This window comes from Arvicola amphibius, chromosome 2, assembly GCF_903992535.2.
Source record: "Arvicola amphibius chromosome 2, mArvAmp1.2, whole genome shotgun sequence".
In the NCBI taxonomy this organism is placed as follows: Eukaryota; Metazoa; Chordata; class Mammalia; order Rodentia; family Cricetidae; genus Arvicola; species Arvicola amphibius.
In genome coordinates, this window is record NC_052048.2 from 126,335,460 (window position 1) to 126,358,731 (window position 23,272).

Sequence of the window (23,272 nt, forward strand, 5' to 3'; positions counted from 1 at the left end):
CCTCAATGCTGTTTTCATGGCCACTTTGGGGGGATACCATAAATGCTAACGATAGCTCTAACTGTGGAGTTCCAGGAGGGAGAAAACAGTGGTTTACATAGCTGTAGATAGCTATGATTGAGGGAGAATCAGATGAGCCAGCCTGCCCTGCTACTCATGGGAAAACCTATGTGTCACTAGGTTACCGCTACTCAAGATCCCAAATGCCAGTTGCCCCACAGGATTATCTACATGAGAGCTCATGAACAGTGGCCTTGGGCTTTTCCCACGATAATTACCATGTTCCTATAAATGTCATATGTACAACAGACTTCTAGCTAGAGTCCCTCTTTATCTTTCTAGGGACCATCTCCATGGTCCTTCCCTACCCATTCTTTCATTAGTTATCATGCATGCTTCCAGCTACCATGCTTTCTGCTCTTTCTACCTCAGAATACAACAGTCCCCCAAATACAGGGTTTTGGAGAAACAATTATGAAATATACATAAAGAATTTATTTTCATGGTAAATCAGCAGATCAGGTATAAATAAAAAAGGAAATGTGAGAAGTTAAGCACCACATACCAGGATTTAGTTTTGGAGGAGTTGACATTAGTAAGATTGATCATTTCTCTTCTAAAGCTCATAAAATTAAGTTGTAAGATGCATGATAAAAGAAAAAGATTTACCCAAAATGTTTTCTTATTTTCTTTCCAAATGTCAAACATGATATTATTAAGAATAAAGTCAAACTATCTCATATTTTAATTGAAGCATGTAAGTTATTAAATTGAAGTTTCTTTACTTTTTCTCAATTCTATGAAAGCCGTCCCTTCTACTTCCCATCCCGACTGGTCTGTGCTCACCTTGGTCCACCTCTGCATCCTTCTCCAGCATCTTCCATTACGCTTCTCCCTGCTCCTCCCCTCACTGCCTTTGAAGTGTTAACATAGTTTGGAAAAGCTTTCTCTTGATCTCACCTCCATCTGCTACTTTTCTCTGGTATGAATGCAAAATGTATTGTTAGACTTGTCTACACTCCCTGCCTTATTTCCTGATGCAGCCACACTTTGGCATATGTGAGCGATTAGTTTCCAAACCCAAGGATGCCCACTTCCTCTATAGAAACTAGCATTGTATTTGCAAATAACCTAGATATATCCACACATCCTCTCACATACTTAAAATTAATTTTTTAGATTTATTTACTTTTATGTGCATGGGTATTTTGCCTACATGGATGTATGTGCACCACAAGTGGGCATGGTGCCCATAGATGCCAGAAGAAGGTGTTGGTTCCCCCTTGGAAATGGAGTTACTGGTGGTTATGTGTCACCATGAATCAATTAGGAATTAGGAATTAAACCCCCATCATTTGCAGAGCAAGTGCTCTCAACCAGTGTGTCATCCCTCTCTCTACCCCACCCCCATATTTTTTAAGACCTTCTCTCTTTTTTTTAGTGTTGGAATAGATTCCTGGACCTCATGAAGGTCAGCCAGGAACTCTACCAATGAGCTACCATCCCCAGCTCATCCCACAGACTCCCTGTGACACCCAATATATTGTACATTCTATACAAGCAGCTCTTGTACTGCATTAAGGACTAAAAACAAGAGGATGGTCTGAACACGCTCAGCTCAGATGGGACTTTTTCAAGGGATCTACTGTTAGCTGAACTTGAGAGCACAGACCTCAAAGACACATTTTACCCGTGTACAAAAATAATGGCAACATTAGCAGTGCATTCCAACAATCGCTATGAAGATTAAAGAAGCATCCACAAAGCACTGACCCAGGAACAGAAGATGCTAGGAGGACCCAATGCATGTCAATCATCACCATCATTGTCACGCTTCCTCCCTAGGGACCTACAATCTCCTGAACGTTGTCCTTCTGAAACACACATGCTGCAAAGAGGCACCCCTTTATACCCGAAGCCCAGGTCAGCCCCCATTGCCTTCTAAGTCTGGGGAACACCCACACCTTGAACACTCTTTCCAGGTTCAGCATTATTCTTTTTCTATTCTCCACGTAGGTATATGTCTGCCAGAGCTCAGAATTCCCAGGATCTACTGCATGCTATGCTTCCCCGTCTACCCTCCTAGACACTAAGCTCCAATGACCAGAGTCCTTGGGGTCAAAGGTTTCATCTTCAACCACAATCCTTCCCCAAAGTACACTTCTTTTTTTATTCTTATCTATTTTTATTTGATTTTCTGCCATAATCTTGATCAAGCTTACAGTTGAATTTAAAAAGAGACCTTAAAGCCTCTTCCTGATAATGGGTGAGCATTTTCTCTCATTCCATTCTTCTTTTCCATCTGAACTTGAATAGAAAGCCCAGTACAAAGATTTCAAATCTAAATCTTCCTCGTGGCATCTACTGTAGTTCATTGGTTGGACTGATCTGAACTCCCCACACAGCTGAGATTACAACTGGTTTACTGATTGTAACCTTGAGGAGGAATTCTTTCCCGACACTGACTCACTTAACACTGGCCACCGCTAACTCTGGACTTCCTGAAGTGGGCATCTGTCAAAGAGATTATGTTGTTCTTCGCACCGCAGGCTTTTGGGGGTTGTAAGTTCAGCAAGTCTCCGGTTACCATTTACATGCTGATGGATTCCCAGTCTCTCTCAGTGCTTGAGTTCCGTCCTGTTGAAACATTTATCTGAGACCAAATAGACACGTCAGTGACAAATGAACTTGCTATCAGTGCCCTCCTCACAACAGCTCCGTGTCTCCTATGCACCCTTCATCAGCAATTCCACCCAGACACTCATGCCAGAAATCTTAATGCCATCCCTCCCCTTCTGAAACTCCCTTCGCAGCCCTACCCTATCTCTTATCCTTCTGGATACTCCTTAGACTCCAGTAGGCTTCCCCGTCTCTGGTCTTGCCCCTCCCTCTAACCCGGCAGCTCTCAACCTTCCTAACGCTGTGATCCTTGAATACAGTTTCTCATGTTGTGGTGATCCCCAGCCATAAAACTATTTCATTGCTGCTCCAGGACTGTAACGCTGCTACTGTTTTGAATCATAATGTAAATATTTTTTTGAGGTAGAAGCTTGCCAAAGGGGTTGTGACCCAAAGGTTGAGAACCACTGTAATCCACGCTCTGCCTAACTGCTGCTGTCTGTGTGCTCTTTGCAAAATGCAAGCCCACCCATGCCCTTCTACTGCTGAAAATTTTCACCCTCTCTCCTTGACTGGAGCACAAGTCTTCTGTCATCTGGCTCCCGGCTACATGTGTGCTCGCCTTCTCAACAGAACTCCAGCCCCATGGGTGAACTAGAATAAAGTCTCACTGAGCTTGAAATTATATAAACTCCTTGCTTTACTGACTCTTCCACCCCTACATTTGCTCAGGAACTCATGCCGACCCTTCCGGAGTTAGCCTTAGGGGCACCTCCGACGTGGCACCTTCCTCAAGTACTCCAGAGATGGGCATCAAGCCGCTTCTCCTTTTTCTATGCCTGTATTAGGCTTGAAGCTACTGACTTCCCTACTAAAATGAGAGGGAAATAGGGAATTTGGCTACTTGAAATTTATTGGCTTCTTAGTTCAGATTCTTAAAATTAGACATCTTGCTTTCCTTCTTATTAATTTCATGCAATTTCATCCGATGATGGTCTCTTATTGCTGTTCACCAGCACAGGAACTGAACTAGCCTGAAGGTGAGCAAGCCCCCAGCTGGCTATGAATTACGGGGCGTCTTGCAGACTCAGTTTACTGTAACAATGATTCACCAAGCAAGTTTAGATGAGTAATAGTTTGGATTGGAATGAATAGGGAAAAGGAATGTGAAGTGCCTGCTGGAGACTAGCTGTTCAACAATTAATATTTTATAAAAATGATATAATGCAACTCTGCAGTTTCTTGTTTTCAACAGTGAGGTGAGGTAATAGCTTAACTGAAGGGCAGCACTGGTTTCACTCCTGAGAAGGGCCAGGCAAAGCTCTCCCACTGAGCTAGATCCCCAGTCCTTTGTTTCAATTCTTTAATGGCCTACAAGAAAATTATTTCACTTTCTTTGATGATGTGAGGTTTCAGGTCTATTTCCCATTATCTGTCTGGAGAGATGAACATCATTCTGTTTTTTTTCAGGGTTGAATTTGGAACTTGAAACTAATTTTTGAGTCATCAAAATATATTTTCTTTGCTTAATGTCAAAATTTCTATAGCAATTTTCCTTACGGGTCTGGTAAGGGCCACGCTAGGAATTATCACTAGTAATACTACCCCAAAGCTATGAATCTACTGGAATTGATTGTCTAGTAATTGCTCAGTCAGCAACACACATACATATTAAGCATATTAGCATAAAAGAACTACTAATTCCTCAGATAGCACTGCTCTTCTCAACTTTTACTGGGAAAAGTACAGGTAAATATTGATGTATCAATGTAAATGAAGTTAAGAAACAATACCACCTACAAGGCCACTGAACTGACTCCCCCTCTGCCAAAAAGACGCCTCTAGATATTAGAATGGTAAATGGAACACAGTGCCTAGAGCTGCCATCAGCTGGTGTTGGAAGTTGCAACTGTGTCAATGGATGTCGAGTCCAGACCTCTAAGGTCTCCACCGTTGACCTGTTTTGCATGTCTATAAGCTTTTCAGTCGATATATTTTCTTAATCTGCCAAAAGTCCTTCAGAATCTATGTGGTAAAACAGAACTCCAACTTTCCTTTCATTCTTGAATAGAGGTTAATAAAAGTCACCTAGTCTTCATCTTCAAACAATAAAATCAGGAGAAAAAAAAAGCATGAAGGATTCAACATGACTTTCCAAAAGAGAATGGGCCAGGCATCTTATATGTTGATCAAAAAATTAAAACTCTCTTCAAAGAACTTGACAACGAAATTCATAACAAACATGAATGGTCTCACTAGGGGCCGCATTCGGAAAAGCTTGTGAGTGTGACAAGAAAGGTGCATTTAAGTTTATTTCATTGGGAAAGTGGTTTGGTCTTTTTTTTTTTTTTTCAGACAAATTCTTCAGTTTTGCTTTGCTCTCAATTAGGAAGAAGAAAGCTGTTTACTCAGGCTCTTAACATCTGTGCTTTGTAGATTTTTTTCCCTTTCTACTTCCAAGGGAGACATCTCTACCTACTAGGGGAAAGTCGCAGAAATGAGCCACCCTTCTACCTCTAGGATACTCTAGCAAGGGCGATGTTAAGAATGGGAGGTACCATTTGTGGTATGTAGCCATTTACAAACTCACCGTGGGTGGCTGCAATGTTGGGAATGAAGACCCTTCATGTTATCAGGGTGTTACTGCATGAATCACAGTGTCCTGACTTAGAGGGGATTTCAGCTTTATCTAGCTGGGCCTCCTTATTTTAAGAGTTCGAAAACTGAGGCATGGAGAGGGGAGTGATTTCTGTCAAGTGACAAAAACAGTAAAGTGGTAGAGATGGCAAAAGGCTGGTCCTTGTTGAGGCTGGCCTTCTAAATCCATCCTGAAGGCTCAGTCCAGCATGCGGGCTGCCTCTTACAGGGATGCTTACAAAACGGGACTCCTGGGCAAGGAGTGAACTACACTCTGAGGCTAACAAAAGTGTAACGGAGCATGTTCACTGCAAAGATGCACATCAGGCCATGTTGTCTGCCACTCGCTGGCATTACTTGCTGACTTGCAGTTTAGAAGGACCAGGAGGTCCTGTCCTTAAACAGGTCTCAACACAAGAAGCACCATCATACTAAAACCTAGAACCCAGAGAGCACTGTAGGTTCCAAAGAAGTTTATTGAAGAGACTCCTGGGGGAAAAAAAAACTCCAGGATCCAGTGGTGTGCTGGTCTCAGGAAGACCCAAGCTGATAGCTAGAATGGATGTCCTTCCATCTTTTTGTCGAAGAAAATGACCTACTATTTCAGCTGAGATCTTCCTGATCACCTGCAATTGATATATTTGGGGCCAGGATTTTAAGGGAACGGTCACATAAAAGGACCTTGTGTTAGAAGGGACATAGGGCTTCAGGAAACCCCGGCCAAGAAGTGGAACTGAAAGACATTAGCAGAATTTCTGCCCAAAGGAATTTTAAAATGGCATGGCTGCTGGCCCAAGGGAGATTAAGGTATTTCTCAGAGCACAGAGGAAAGCCAGCAGTGAGCAGGAGATGAGCAGAGTCCTGAAGAAAAAAAATAAAATTTAGCCAATAGGAAATTAAAAACTGGATTTGGAGAGCACCCAGACAATACAATAGGATATTGTAGAACCTTTCTAAAAAGGTCCACTGAGGTCTGGCAATGTCCACGAGTCTGGAGAATATGGTCCTTATGTGTTATGGATAATAATTTAGTTCTGGGAAATGGGCGAGCCAGAAAAACAGCAAAACCAATGTCTTTGTATAGTCTGACTTCCATGCCAATAGAAGAACCAAAGAGAAGGGCAGGAGAAAAAAAAATGTGGGGGAATTGATGGTCACAAATCTATTTGAAGCAGCCTAAGACACGATATAAGAAATGACAGAGGCCAGAACTTCTAGAAAACAAGGCTGGCCAATGAGAGGCCTTCCTTTAACCCATCCCCCCCCCCCCACCTTAGGAAACACAGCCCTTGGAGATTTACTCAAGTGGTTACTTTAAAATGCCAGGACTAGACTCCTGCTTGATTTCTGAAAGCACCTTTTAGGGCCAGAGAAACTGAGCCAACCTCAACTCTGATATTTGTCAGTCATGGCAGACTACACCAATTCCTCACTTAGTTACAGACATCGAAAACCAACTTCACAGTCACAAATAGAATCCTGATTATCTAATCCAGTGGTTCTCAACCTTTCCAATGCTGTGACCCTCTAATACAGTTCCTTACATTGTGCTGCCCCCCAAGCATAAAATCACTTTCATTGCTACTTCATAACTATAATTTGGCTACTGGTATGAATCGTAATGTAAATATCTGTGTTTTCCTGCTGGTCTTAGGCGAGCTCATCCCACAGATTGAGAACCTTCTATCTAACCTGAAAAGGGGGAAGGGTTCCCCGACTCTCTCTTGCCATATCTAATACCATGTCCTCCTGGTTTTATGTAGATGGAGCGGTGGGGCTATGTCCCGCCCCCCGGCTAGCTTTACACCCGAAATAATTACACGGAAACTGTATTCTTTTAAACACTGCCTGGCCCATTAGTTTCAGCCTCTTATTGGCTAATTAAAGCATATTTAGTAATCCGTGTAGCACCACGAGGTGGTTGCTTACCAGAAGAGATCTTAGCCTGCGTCCATCTCGGAGAAGAGAGGCATGGCGACTGACTATGGTGACTGCCTGAAGCATCTGCCTTCTCTCTCCCAGCATCCTATTCTGTCTACTCCACCCACCTATGTTCTGACCTATTGGGCCAAGCAGTTTCTTTATTAATTAACCAATGAAAGTCCTCCATCAGTTTTATCTTTTGTTTCTATCTCCGTTCTCTTCTCTGGGCTCCAACCTTGACTGAGGTTTCAGCATCTCACAGCTGGCTGACTGCAATGGCCTCCTAACTTGGTTTTGTGTTTTTAGACTCTCAGGAGGAACACGGATTTATTACTCATAATAATGAAATGATTAAACATCTAGAAATATTCAGTCAAGTAAGTTTCTGCTTAAACATTGTTCTGGTTTGAATATGTGTCCCCCACCAAAGACGTGTGTGTCAAACTCTTCACCCCAACCCATGGTGCTGCTTAAGAGGGTCTAGTAACTTAAGAAGACAGGCCTACCTGGAGAAAATGGGCCACAAGGGATGGTTCTTGGAAATGTTTTGCCTAGGCCTACTTCTGGTTTCTTTTTTTAAATATTTATTTATTATGTATATAATATTCTGTCTGTGTGTATGCCTGCAGGCCAGAAGAGGGCACCAGACCTCATTACAGATGGTTGTGAGCCACCATGTGGTTGCTGGGAATTGAACTCAGGACCTTTGGAAGAGCAGGCAATGCTCTTAATCTCTGAGCCATCTCTCCAGCCCCTACTTCTGGTTTCTTTATCTCTGCTTCCTGTCTACCACAAGGTAAAAATCTCTTCTACCCCGTGCTCCTGACCCCACTTTCCTAGGACCAACAAAAGGGCAACTGTATTATATCCTCTTGTTGATATAACAAAATATGTGACATTACTGTTTTAAAGGCAGTAAAAATATTTTTTATTTTTAATAAATTATTTTTTAAAAACAATATCTTCTTATTTTACATACTAATCCCAGTTCCTACTCCCTCTCCTCCTCCCACTCCAACTCCATCCACTCCTCAGAGAGGGTAAGGTCACAAGAAAATGTATGACCACAGAGACCATGCAGGAAACAGCTTAAATGACAGCCAGCACCCTACTTACTGCGTTTCCACACAATATACATGTAGCATGAGAATTAACAAGCTGATACATATAATAAAATTAATGTTTGTAAACTGCACTGTTGAATAAAGGAAGCAACTGATGAGTATATATTATGGAATTCCATTGACAGGCTGTTGAAAGCCGGGCAAATGAACTACAATGAGAGAATAAGAATGACTACTAGTTACATGGGACTGCGGGGGGGGGGGGGGGGAATGGAGGTCCATGATCATTTAACATCACTGGGAGGGTTGGAGGAGGGTTTGCAGGACAGTTGCTAAGTATGCTGAGCCTGTAAAAGCTAAGCTGTGCCTTTACAAAAAAGCATGTTTTTAAAACTATCTTTTAAAAATTTTTACTGGTGTATGTGAGTCTGTGAGAGTACATGCCATGCACATGCAGGTACCCACAGAGGCCAGGAGGGGGCATCGGAACTCCTGAAGCTGGAGTGACAGGCATTTGTGAGCTGCCTGACATGGGTGCTGGGAACTGAACTTGGGTTCTTGGAAACAGTAACAGGCATTCTTAACAGTTGGGCCATCTCTCAAGTCCCAATTCTATACTTTTAAGTATGAATTTAAAATAGGCTTTATAAAAAGCTAATTTATATTGCTATATTTGCGAGCTAGAGACACTGGATTTCAAAGGGTCTTTCATGTCCCCATTCCCCAGGAGTACAGTATTGGGGCACACACACTGTATTCGACCATGAAGGGATTCTACCCCAGTAGTCTTGATCATTACTTCCTGCTCATTGTAATTCATTCCTAAGCCTTTTTTAAAACTACAAAATAGAGGCAAACTATTTTTTGCTTATTTAAAACAATGCAACCCAGAAAAAGACTACATATGTGACACACTGTATCTTAGTGCTTTAACTGTATTTTAGTTAGACCTACTGCAAGTCACGGGGAAGCATATGAGTCTTGTGTCAACTGTGTCTAGTTCTTATAAAAAATGATGAAGCAATATCATAGAAGGGTTTTACCAGTGTCTTGGTGAATATAGTTACATACTCAGAACAGACTGAAGCTGTAATACCATAGGATGTGGGGCTGGACACACTGACTGCCCAAGACTGTATACTATAGGATGTGGGGCTGAACACACTGACTGCCCAAGACTGTATACTATAGGATGTGGGGTTGGACACACTGACTGCCCAAGACTGTATACTATAGGATGTGGGGTTGGACACACTGACTGCCCAAGACTGTATACTATAGGATGTGGGGTTGGACACACTGACTGCCCACGACTGTATACTATAGGATGTGGGGCTGAACACACTGACTGCCCAAGACTGCATACTATAGGATGTGGGGTTGGACACACTGACTGCCCAAGACTGTAATACCATAGGATGTGGGGTTGGACACACTGACTGCCCAAGACTGTATACTATAGGATGTGGGAGTTGGACACATTGATTGTCCAAGACTGTGCTTGTTTCTAGGTAGTTCATTCAGAGATGCTGAAGCTGAGTCAGCACCAGCTTCTCTGGGATTTGCCTTCTAGGCCCCAGAGTGGCTTCCAATCCTGGGCCCTTCCCTACTCTGCATACCTTTTCAGACATTCAAAAGTAAACATTGCTAGAAAATGCTCATTTATACAGAGGTAAAATATGAGTGAGGTTTTTTAACTTTGTGGGTTTTAAAAAAATACCCCAAGGAGCCCTAAATTTTAAGTGTTTAAATATTCCCCCATTTTCATCCCCAGTAGACTAAAGACAAAGAAATAAGATAAATAACAGAAGGTTCTTTCTATGTCACTCAAAGAAGGTCAGGAATGGACAGTCTCATGAATGAAGTCTTACAAGGCTCACTTAAAAAAAGAAAAATCCACAAAGCACACATCACGTCAGGATTACATTTCAAACCAAACTGACAAGCTCATTCCATGAATGACCAAGAGAGTGAAGGAAGTTGTCTGACCCTAATGGCTTTCCTCATTGAGGGAGCTTGAAGAGCTCGAGCTTAGTTTCTGGAAAGGTCATTTGTGTCATTAAATAGCTTGGAACGCACACACTTTGTGCTTGGCAAGGACTTCCTGCCAGAGACCAGAGCTACAGAGCAGAGCTAGGGGCACAGCCTAAGGAAACATGGCTTGGTCAGCTATCTGTTTCCAAAAAAACCTCGACACTTCACATAAAGATTCAAAACTGAGTGTCTGGGACAATGAAGAAAAAATTAAGGTCACAAAAATTAAGGATGTTTTTCATGAAACAAGCCATGTTTTTGTTTTTATCTAGTTAGAGACAGCCTCTTGCTTTTCTGGAACTTGTGGTGATCCTCCTGCCTCAGCCTCCAGAGTGTTGGGATTACAGGTGTGTAAACTCTCCTACCAACTGATTTTCTTCTCAGAAAAGCAAAACAAACAAACAAACAAACCAAAAAACAAAACCCCATAAAGTGCACTGCCTATATTTCTTCAGAGAAATAAAGAAAGTATATTTCTGGATGTGAAAGCACATTAGCCATTTTCTTCCTATTTCTTTGCACCAAGGCTAAGATGCTAGCATATGAAACTAGAAAAGTGACTGAAAGGGGGAAGTCTATGAGAATGGTTATGGAAAAGAAATATTTCTAAAATCTAAAAGAACAACACAAGAAGCCGTCAATATAAGAGCACTTTTCGACCCTGAAGGCGCTCATGAAGGACAATTATGGAAAATGGAGTACATGGGTCCCACTGTAAATCACATCCATACCGTTCAGGGAAAGTTCTCTCCAGGAGGCCAGGAAACACCCCGTGCTTCAGCTGTATGCAACTGGATAGGTTTCTTTATCTGCATCTCTCAAGGGACAAAACACACGCAATATGCATGTGTGTTTTTATGCTGTCATAAGTTTTATTAATACACTATTGCTTTGTCTTAACCCACCTATTAGTAACACATTTACATCACCCATGTATTAGGTAATAGCTTTACACTTTGATACTAGCTTGCTTTGAGAGCATAAAGGTCTTATTCTAAATTCCAAGCCACACCGTACATTGTGTTTTGCTATACCACTTCTTAGGCTAAGCGGCCAGTGTGGACTGGGAGAAAGCCCTTAGCATAGGCCAAACATATCAAACCCCAGATTCATCTTTTTGACACATAGGCCCCAGAGGCAACATAAAATCGGCCAAAGAATTTTCTTTTTTTTCTCACTATTCTAATTTTTCTCTTTCTATATTCCAATAGAAAGCCAAGAAAGATCAATTATAAAACCGCAGAAAATAGACAGTATACCTCTAGAAATACTAGGCCCAGTGCTTGAGGCAAGAAAGCATGAAGGCTGGCCAGAACTTCCATAACAATTAAGACACCGAAACAATTTGAAATGTCAAGCTTTTGGTGGGTGAATGAAAAAGTTGAGTTGACTGTGTGACCTTCTTAGGGAAACACAGAAGGTGACGAATTAAGAAAAATCATAGAAAAATTAATTACTGTGCTACATTATGCATGGCTTTAATTTTGGATTTAAAAATAGAGCCAGTAAGCTATCAACACATAGACCTAGACCTGGAGCTACCAAATAATTTCACCCACAACAATATAATCTGTGTGATGTATATTCTATAAGCACTGATAATGCAAAATGAACATGTTTTAAATATCCCCACTTCTAGGTAACAAAGGAAACAAGTGACAGCAACCGAAGAGCCCGTGTAAGATGTGCTAAGATAGTAATAACAACACAGTCCCGGAGTAAGCTCTGGGAGCAGGTTCTAGTCTGCATTGATGGTGCCAACACATACCCAACTCACATGGGTCACAGGGGAAATGAGGTAGTGCTGCTTTAATGACTTATCCAGGCCATACAGCTGAGAAGGAGCTGGAGGTCAGGTTCCCATACTCAGATCCCACAACTCCACTGTCAACTGCTCTGTGCCTGACCATGACTTGGGACATGCTTCACAAGATAAAGGAGACTTTGCGAGCGCGCACAACATGCTTGGCTCAGGGTAACCTTGTTACAAAGGTTTCCTAATGTGCCATGGAGCGAAGACAACACTCCCCCCACCACTCATTCACCAGGTACATATTGGGCCCTAAGTAATCCCAGTGGCATCCAAAGGGCAGGGAGGGCAAAACTGAAAACGGTCCCTGCCTCCCTGGCCTGAGAGTCTTACAATGGCTTTGATGAGAGCAACACAGGCACAGAGGGGAGGGACAGAGTAAGACTGGAGAAAAAAAGCACGAACAGGAATTCACGCTCGCTAAGGGGTGAGAAAGTCTGAGGAGATGGTCGCAAGTGCTCTGGGAGTGTGCAGTATTTGGATAAAGACCCTGGAAGGAGAGCTGAGGACCTCTGCAGTCCTTATCAACACAATAAATGTCCTCATCGTTGCATCCAAAAGCATATCAACTAATACCTAACCCACCCACGGGCTTGCTGTAGAGGTCAAATGTGAAGAAAGGCATGAGGACTTGAAGCAGTGCCTGATCAGTGAGAGCTCCCCGCATGGCAGCTAACAACTGTGAATGTTGTTGTTTTACCAGCCAGCATGGGCCCATTCCCTGCCCACTTGCATGGGGATCCAAGTTGACCGCCTGAGTAACTGCTTCTAACGCGACGCGACACGCGGAGCAGTGCGATTTAGATCGGAAGTGTGAAAATAGGGAAACACCTCGTAAGAGCTTCTAATGACCTACAAAGACCTCTCAATGTAGAATAAACCAAAAGAATGGTCAAAACGTGTAGCTCAGGTCAGGTACCAAGGGTGCGTGAGGCCATCTGTACAAGGTATGCATTGTCTGTTCCCATTTGCTGACTTTGTTTTTTGATAATCTCATGTCTGTTATTGGGTTGCAAGGAAAGAGTGGATGATTTTGCCTATCACTGGGCTTCTAAAGGCTAATAGATGGTGAAGAGGCTGAGAAAGAGTTCCTGAAACTTTTGCTTTTATTATGAGTTTCTTCATCTAATGTCGATATCAATCAAGCATCACATGGGAAAATCTGGATACCAGGCCTGAAGGCAGCTTATTCCATCAAAATTCCCTCCGCTCTCGAATCACTTAAAATCCATTTTCATCCCCTTGCTGAAGCGTGTTCACAGGCAGAGCGAATACGAACAATAGCCCTCACAAATGGAACCCATGTCCTTTACTTGGAATAACGTCTGAGCTTTTCCCTTTTTTTCTACATGTGGTAGACAATATATGCCCTTGTTAAATCCCCCCTCTTTTTTCCATCCAGTAAAGGTAAGAAACACTCAAATGGTTTTTCCTTAGTAGACCTTTCGGTTTCAGACCTGTGAATGACTAAAAAAATAAACCCGAAATTCTTCTGCCCAAGCAGCAGGATGTAATGTATTTTGGGTTGGGGTACTTTAACATCATTCTTGGCTAAATCGCTTTCAGAAATATTTCTCTTTAATGATGGATATGAAGTTCAGTCTTCGGTCCACAAAACTACTGATGCCTTGGTGTTCTGTGGGCAGGTAGGTTTGTACTTGCATGCTATATTGGGCATAGAGAATGTACCTCAAGGTCAAACACACAGCAAACTTGCTTCCAGCTCATTATTTTCTGGAGTGGAGTTGCCCAACGATGACAAAATTAGCCACAAGTCCGAAGTCACCTTGTATCATTCGCATGGCTGCCACTATTATCAACAAGCTTCCAGAAGCCAGCTGTCTGTGATGGGTGAACTGCTACATCTTCTTTTTCTGAATGAACATGTGAGCAAGGAATGACTTGAAGTCAGCACCCAAGAAGGGTCTTCATAGTTCTCTAACAGTAGGATTTAATTTTGTGGAGGTTGAAGAGAAAATTCTAGAACTCTGAGTTCCAGCTAGATGTTATAAGAGGTCCCCGCACTGTCTTGCAGATCTCAATTCTCAATCAGTATCACGATTGTCATGAAGACTGGGACAAGTCATTCATCACACATTCAGTCCCAAGTATGAGAACTGACAATAGCAGTATCGTCATTACCAGTGGGGGTGGGAGCACAGCAATAGAACACAGAATTAAAACAAAAGTCTTTCATCTTTTCTTTCCAATAGGAAAAAAAAGTAATACCAGACATGCATCCGATTATGAAAGCAGAACTTGCTTCCAAGAGTAATCGTAGATTCCCAGTGAGGTTGTATCCTTTCCATAGATCCCTGCTCCCCTCTACTGCCCCCAGCCTTCCGCACTCCCAATACACCAGAGGGGCGCACTGGCTGTCACCATAGAGCCTGCACTGAGATCCCTCAGCCAGAGCTCACATGTTACATGGGGACTTACCCTCCTGTCGTGTTGATTTGGTTTTTATTCTTCACGCAGGGGATAGGGCAGAGGCCTTCTGCTCGTCACTCTGAACTTTTGGTTATTTGCTGAAGGTTCTCTGTCACTCGGGAGTCAGAGAACAGTTTAAACTAAGAGGCATTTAATGTGGATTCTTAATTCAAACACAAAGTAATTTTTTTTCATTTACCTAGTTACAGAAGCAGAACAGTCAATTCTGCCACCCTCATTAGCATCACATCAGCTTCCTTTCTTGCTCTAGATCTCGTGGTTCCCTAAACCTAACTCTACTTATTCCTTTTATTCATAGGCATTATCATTTACACTATTAGTTTATTGTCTCAAAGAAATGGAGGTCTGTTTTGGGTGGTGGTCAGTGAAGTTGCTCCAGTCCTTAGGATTGTCATTTGCCTAGAGTAGGCATTCCTGGATGCTTGTTGAGTTCTAGGAAGATAGCCCTGTGGTAGAAAGCTTACTTAGCATGTGTGCAGCCCTAAGTTCCAATCCTAGTGATGAAATCGATAGAAACAAACACGCTGCTTGCTGAATGGATGAATGAAAATGCTTATGGACCATGGGACTTTAGGAAGGGTTTGTTGCACATGGCAACAGAAGAGAAAAGAAGAGGCCCAGATAGCATGGCTGACCAGTAGAGGAAAATGACGAAGAAAGGATCCCTACGTTCTGCAAATCACCAGTGCTTCTTTTTGTTATTTTGTTGGCTCCTTTGGATTCTTGTGAAACCAGTGTAGCCATTCTATCATGTGAGTCAGCTTCAAAGACGCGATGTTCCCAGCGCCTCTGGATTACAACACAGATTCTCACTGAGCCCCGACATGTGATGGGTAATGAAGCCAGAGGCAGAGTGATAGAGTCAGGGAGCGAGCGAGGCTTCTGCCCAGCAGTTCAGGGTCCGACAGCTCCCAGTGTTTCTGCCTCCTTTCCAGGCATAGGCATTCTGCTAATGATGACGAAGCCATCCCCTGAGCTGGCTAGTGAACACCATGACAAAATATCATTTGTGTAAACTAACATTTTACAATAAAAAATAATTTAAAAAGTTAAAGAGCAAAAAGAACTGGGAATTTTAAAGTAAATGGATAGAGCAAACTGGGTTATAAGAGGGTGATGTAAGGGAAATAAGGAAATTCACCACCATTTTACCCACAACACAAGAGCTCTGGTTACACAGTGAAAAGAATGGAGCAGAAGAAGACAAGCTGTAACCAAGAGACAGCACAGAAGGATAAGATGGCATCCATCTAAAGCACCCTGGTAACCCGTGATTTCCTAACATCCAGCTCTGGGATTTACAATGTATACGCACACATACAAACATAAAATATAATGTATATAATGCTATATGTATATCACATTATATAGAGCATGCTACACCATGTAGTTATTTATCTATCCACAAAGCACAATTATGTCATGTGATTCGAATATAAATGAACAATGTATCCTACGGAATATGTCCCTGCTCAATCTTGATCTCCCCCTCCTGCAATATAGGCTCTGTATGGGCAAGAACTATCTTGTACCGTGACTTCCGAGCAGCGGCTGTCACCATGCAGGCATCCAGTAAAACTTCAGTGAATGAATGACTAATTACTAATTATTCAGCCATCTTGTTCCCCATCCCCACTCGAGCTTTGAATGACACTTGACCTTCTGCTCCCAGGTACCACACACAGGTAAGGGAGATGAAGGCCTGGCGATGTCATCTTACCGCAGAGGTGGCCAAGCCACTTCAAACCATTTAGGACTGAAGATCTGCCTCTTGATTTAGCCATTGTGCCAGACACTGACAACTGTCCAAGATCTGGGGGGACCAGGGAAGGGTCCCGCGTATTCTTTTGGCTATGCTAAGCCCACTTCATTGTGCTCCTCCTATCTTGTCTACCCTGGTTGAAGCAAGTGTGTCGCTGGCTACCAGCAGTGACATGGCTTCAGCTGCTTAATCAGAGGCTCAGAAGGAAGTTGGTGAATGGACATGGACCAAGGGTGCCAACCCCTTCTCAGCATTAATACAATGCACACTAGTTCCATTGCCAAACCCTGATCACATGAGCTGGCTTTGTCCTACGCCACAGCCAAGGGTTGAATGAGGACAGCATTATTGCCATAAGTTTCAGACTTAATCCAACAAAAGAAAACTTGGACCAATTTAGTGTATTGGATTAATCCCTAAAAACAAAATCTTTACGGAACTTATTCAAGAAGGAAAACAACATGTTTAATAATCAGTTGCACTACCATACATCAGTGTAATATTCTAAAATTACCCTTTGTTACTTGTAAAATGTCCAGACTGGGGAATATGGAGGTATGGACCAAGTATCAAAGAGAGCAGTCTACAAACACAGCGATTTACAAAGCATTAGACATGTTCTAAAAACACATTTTAAAAATCAGGCCCTTGCCAAGTAAATGACCAACCAAATTAGAGTTGCAACCAAATTAGAGCGATTATGTAACTCCCAATTTGCAGAAATCAGTGTTTAAAAAGGTACAGGATTAAAGAAAAATTAGTCCATGTAAAAGGCAAATGCACACGAATTTGATAGCCCTCGCTCTATTTGTCTGGAACAATGGCTTCGATGCATGGAGCAAATGAGACGATCCATCCTTTCCAAAGCATCATGGTGTAACCACCAGCTGTAGCAACATGTACCACATCCCAGGGAAGAAAGACTTAACTGCTGGTGATTTAGAGTGGAGGGGCAAAATAAGCCTGCATCTTTCTGGAGACATGGGGTTCTGCGAATTTGCCCTGTCAGTGTGAGGCAAGGCAGCACCCACCTCAGCTGGGGGAAGAAGCATGAGCTCACGCAGTGTCTTCTCAAAAGGCTGCAGTCGCGAGGCCCCAGACATAAACTTAACATAAAACATGAAGCACCAAAGCCCGAGCTCCTTGTAAATCTCCCATCGCCCACATTACAATGCCATCTTCCTCTGTTTCCCTACTTGGGATTCTTTCCAAACCCTGTGCTCTGTTCACTCCAGCTCCACCCTGCACTATCTTTCTCCCGTCGCAGCCAAATCTGGTCTCCATGTTTTGTCTGCTCAGCAGGAGAACAATTTCAACAATCTCCGTTTTATAAGATCAGTTTATACCTCCCAATATAATAATTGGTTTCAGCTGAACCTGGATGCCGGTCCTCGGCTGGGTTCCACTGCTGTACTAGTAAGAGAGCAGACTCTTCCTGCAACAGTATTTTTTTTTTTTCAGAGCAAAGAATCCGGGTACTCTGTAAGGCCTTGAATAGAACACTTAAAAGGTATTTCTCCAAAATGCAGTCGAGTTTCAATAACTTAGATCTTAAAAAATATACAGTGGACTTACGATCACAGCAATCTTAGCTTCCTTTAAAAACTGTTCAGATGGGTTATTCCTCCATTTATCAGACTATAATATCATAAAGAGCATAAAAACTAGCAGCTGTTGCTGTGACCTGCAGACATGAAGAGACTGCAAACAGATATCGGTGCTATCTAAATGTCTTACAGTCTAATGGACCTTTGCGGAATCCTATACAAAAGGGGAAAGTAAGGAAAGGGAGGAGCTTAGGGGTGAGAAGAGGAGAGGTATAATTCCAGACACTCTCCATCCCCAACACTACAGAGAAACCAAGCAGGACACTGCATTTTATGAACAGAATAAGCAAGATGACTTACACAAAGGATAATCGAAACAGAAAAAAAAATATCATGGGATCTGCCCAGAATCCTCAGCTGCAGCTGGTTTCACTCATTAAAGTAGCTGGAGTATGGGACCTGCCTGTGGGTATTTTCACCACCACAGACTTGGGTTATTCTACTTGTAAATGCCAGCAACTGCCGGGCTATGCTTTCCAGTACGGGTCACCTTGACATACAGAAGCCTTGAGTCATGAATTACAGATACCTTTTTACGTCTTAGGGCCTTTCTGCCTGTTCAACAGAAAGCCACTCTCAACTATCCCAGAGTTAGAGGATTTCCTACAGGTTCTCTTACCTTGGCACGTGCGGCCATCTGCAGAGATGGAGAACCCTTGTTCGCAGGCACAGTGGAAAGAGCCCTGCGTGTTTAGACACTCCCCATGCGGACCGCAGAGCCCTGGTTGTGCACATTCATTAATGTCTGCAATGGAAAAGAGTTACAAATATTTGAAAAGAGATCTGTTTTGTTTTCCTCTAATACCAGTCACACAGTAGGGAAAACCTTTCTTTATTATTTATTTTTATTTATTTACATTTGGGGCAAAGAGGCAGGAGATGTAGTCTCAAATGCTGATGGCGAAATATGGAGAATTAGCAAAAGCAGGTGTGTGGGGAAAAAAATCATGCCATATAAATATGAATATTTGACCCCAAATCCCTGGGCAGTGTGCTGTCTACTCCCCCTAGACACTCCAAATAGCTAGAGAGAGGTGCTGCTGGAGGCTGCAAAGATAAAATCTGGAAAACCTTTTCTTTTGCGGCCAAACCGTAGCACCTGTCCAATTAGAGACCATAAGACAAGTCGAACTGTCAGAAGGGGCAGAGGACTAGCGTGACCCCCATGGGCAGTGGCTATTCAACCATGGCAGCCTATACAAATAGCCATCTCCAACGTTTAATCCAGAATCAGCTTGCTTGAGACATAGCAGAGCCTTGGGGAATATTAATAAACAACCTGAGAAACAGTTATTAATGAGAATGCTGTCTCTTCCCTCTCCTCTCTCCCTCCGTCTCTCTCTCTCTTTATCTCTCGCTTTCCCTTTCTTTCTCTCTCCCTTTCTCTCTCCCTTTCTCTCTCCCTTTCTCTCTCTCTCTCTCTCTCTCTCTCTCTCTCTCTCTCTCTCTCTCACACACACACACACACAGACAGCTACTCTATCACACCTGCTTCTCCCTTTTCCAGGATGCGGACTTCTTCAAGGCCAGGCCGGGCACGCCTTGTGTATAGTACTTAAGCCCATAAATGCCACTCCATAAATATCTGCTGGATATTAGAAATAAATTCCAATCTCTACTTCCCTGAAAATGAGTAATGGAAGCAAATAAGAGGAAAAGAAGGCCAGAGAAGTTATGATTCGCATGACTTTGGGATGATGAGATTCGTGAGGGTGAAGGGTTTAGTGTAATGCTTATCACACACCTAGAGGTCCAGAAGGGGCTGCTATTTATGGTTTGTAGCTGATGCCGTGGGCAAAGGGTGAGCATCTTAGGTTCTGTTTGTCCTTAAGCTACTTTTGCTTCCCAGGCCAGAGCGACAGAAGCACTCTAAGTACTGATAATGTGTGGAGTTAGCAGAATGTTCCTTCAAACCATTTCTAATCGTGTTGGCTAACAGTGCCTTCGATGAGAAAAGCACAGAGAAGACAGAGGCAGCTCCCCTAGTCGCAGCGGTACTGACACGTGCAGGGGCTCGTGCCCTGCACTGTCCTGCCTGGCTCACTTATCTGTGTCCCTCATGACTCTGTCTTGCTTGAGAAGCTCAGGTCGTGTGAACCATGAGTTCCTTCTCCCTCACACTGTATATCAATGGTGCCGCAAGTATCCACCATATAATTTCTCGCTGTATATCAATGGTACCGCAAATATCCACCATATAATTTCTCGCTGTATATCAATGGTGCAGCAAGTATCCACCATATAATTTCTCGCTGTATATCAATGATGCCGCAAGTATCCACCATATAATTTCTCGCTGTATATCAATGATGCCGCAAGTATCCACCATATAATTTCTCGCTGTGTTACTACTCTCCTAATGGAACAGTGATTGGTTTGGGTTCCTTTAGGTAATCAATGTCTGAAAATAAATAATCACATGTTCTCAGCACTATCCAGGCAGGTTACTTTCTAACTTCATGCAGTTCCTTAGGGTCTCTCTTGCCTTTTACTAAAGAAGTCCTCGATATTTCTTCTCAGAAGTTCATCGTGGTTTCCAATGCTCTCTAGAAGTGGATGAATGGGACAGACCCCTGACAAATACGAAGCTCACTGTGGAATAAGCAAGACGTATGTGTGGTTTAACAAAGTCCAGACCTGAGCTCTCCCTGGTGGATGCTAGAGCATACTGAGCTACAATCCCACTCTTTCCCTGACAAAGCTGCCACTTTGTGTGCATACGGGTCTTCCGGAGGCTCTTCGACCCATTCTGCTAATCACAGGACTGCTAGTCACAGTTGTAAGACAATTTCTCACAACCACTGACTTATCGCCTTGAGTTCTCCATAGCCACGCAACTTAGATTACTTGGCTTACCCACTGCTGAAACAAAGAAAGGAAGCAACAGGACCATCCAGAGGAACAGCCGGCACAACAGAGACACATGCAGAATGGGAGAAAACCTATTCAGCTCTAGTTTACACAGGAACTTCATACCTAGAATATGTAAAGTGCTTCCAAAATTAAGCACGATAAAAAAAAATCTTCCAATCAATAAGTGGGCTAATGAACTGAATCGTCAATTCTCAAAGAGGAAACAAACAGACAAGTATTTGGAAAGGGATTCCACACTTCTGTCTATGGGGAAAGTGCCAATTAGATTGCCTCAAGGTCCCATCTCGCTTGTGTTAGACGGGCTGTCATCAAGAAAACAAATGACAACGGACACTGCTGGGGAGCCTCTATTCACTGCTCATGGAAGTGTAAGCTGATGCAGTCACTATGGAAACCAATCTAGAGATTCATGGGACACAGCTATACCTCTCCTGGGTATCTATCTACCCAATGGACTCAAGTCAATACGCCACAGAGATACCTGCATATCATACTCGGATTTATTGCCACACTGTTCACAATGGCTAGGAAATGGAACAGCTTTGACATCCATCCATAGATGAATGGCTAAAAAATATGGTATGTGTAAATACAATAGAAATTTATTCAGCCATAAAGAAAAATGAAATCATGGAATTTGCAGGGAAATGGGTGGAACTGGAAATCGTTATGTTCAGAGAAATAAGTCAGACTCGGAAAGACAAACACTGCATGTTTTTCCTCATATGGGAACTCTAGGCCTGAACTTGTGTGCATATGTACGCATGTACATGTGGGGGGTGTAAGCCGTGAAACTAGAAAGGGGCCATGGGAGGGGTAAAGATCTTACAGGAGGAGGAGCAGAAAAACAAGCCTACCTGAAGGCATGTGGCATGAAAGCAGAAAGGGGAGCAGGAGAGAGGGGGCCGAGGAGGCTAGTGTAACACGAAGGGGCCAGGCCTGCTTGACAAGCACAAAGTATGTACGATAACTCTACGATGAAACCCATCACTTTGTATGCTACCTTTAGAAGCCAACATAAAATGGAAAGAAAGTCAGTAGAAATCAGTTCTATTTCCCTCTTATCATTTTCATATCTTTCAAGAACATGCAGCTCATTTCTACTTGCCTGTTTCTCAGTATGATTTCACAGTCTTGTTTTGTTTTTTTTTTGTTTTGTTTTGTTTTTTTTTTTAAAAAGCCTTTGCTTCTTCTTTCTCTTCCCACCTGCCAATAATCCATTACATGGGCAATATGAACCCTAACCTCCACTTGGACTTCAGTTCCGTTCTTCCCCTCCAACCCAGCACCTAGTATCACCTCCATGTGGTCAAGGAGCGCCGCCGGCCTGAGCGTTATTATCGAACGTGAGCTCATCTGCCATGCTCTTCAGGGTCGCTAAGACTTTCTGCTGTTACTCTGTGGCTCCATGAAGCCCTTTGAAAGCTATCAAGACTGTGCAGTTTTATGTGGTAAACACCATACATAAAGGTTTTTTTTCTTTTCAAAGAAGTCATCGGCTAGCAAGGAACTGTCTAAAAAGTTTGACGACAGGAACCGCGGGCGCATTCCCAGACTTTCTTCCAGGAAACTGCTGAAAAGGAACAACACGAGGATCTGAAGCTAGAGAAACATGTGCGTTCAATTTGGATTGTACTTATTGAAGCATTCATTTCTGAGCTATGCCGCTAGTAACTCCGAGCCGAAAGCCAGACTATATTTAAGTTGGATTTCTTTCACGGGTCCGGAATGCCATAGAAATTCACAGTCTGGCATGCGTAAGCCAAGACGTGAAACTGAAGTGTGTCCTGAATCTCTAGCGTACCCTGCCACATTCCTGAAGAGACTATTAACATGGAATTTCCATACCATCTGCACATCACCATTAGTTTGGGGGGACAAAGAGAAATCTTAAGCACACTTGTGACTGAAGATGTCTTGACTTCAGAACACTTGACCAGGCTGCCAAAGTTTATGCCTCTCACATAGTTTCTCAACCGTGGCCCCTAGGTAGTAACAGACTCTGAAACCCGTACCTCTTAACAGAGCACTGACATGATAATGGGATTAGAAAGGCGCGGGCAGAGTAAATGATCGCAAAGCCGCCTCCAGCGACAACAGAAAAGATCACTCAAGGGAGGTGAGTTTGCATACTTGTGCAAACAGCCTACCAGGAGGAAGTGAGCAATGACACAGATTCTTACATATTCCTTAAACTGCACATAGGACCTGCTTCAGAAAGGCCGGCGAGAAGGCACGTGCTGTCAAACCTGATGATCTGAGCTGGATCTCTGGGTCTCACGTGGAGGATGATGAGAACTGACTTCTGTAAGTTGTCTTCTGACCTCTATGTGTGGGCATGTATACACACACAAACACATGTCATGCAGGCACGCGCGTGCGTGCACACACACACACACACGAGAAATGCTTATCACATATCTGAACTCAAAATTTTCAAGTTGACACATCCATTTATTCTGAGAAAAGAATGCGACCCAGAGCAAGGGCG

The 23,272-nt window shown here is 43.0% G+C and overlaps 1 protein-coding gene across 6 annotated transcripts in view; it reads right to left on the reverse strand.

The window, feature by feature from the left end:
- The window catches only part of Ltbp1 (latent transforming growth factor beta binding protein 1), a 384,816-nt gene that overhangs the window by 46,398 nt on the left and 315,146 nt on the right, over nt 1-23,272 (reverse strand). For all 6 annotated transcript variants that reach the window (XM_038319233.1, XM_038319232.1, XM_038319231.1 and 3 more), the window contains one exon: nt 18,527-18,652. In XM_038319233.1, coding sequence (XP_038175161.1) covers nt 18,527-18,652 — 126 coding nt within the window. The remainder of the gene's footprint in view (nt 1-18,526; nt 18,653-23,272) is intronic.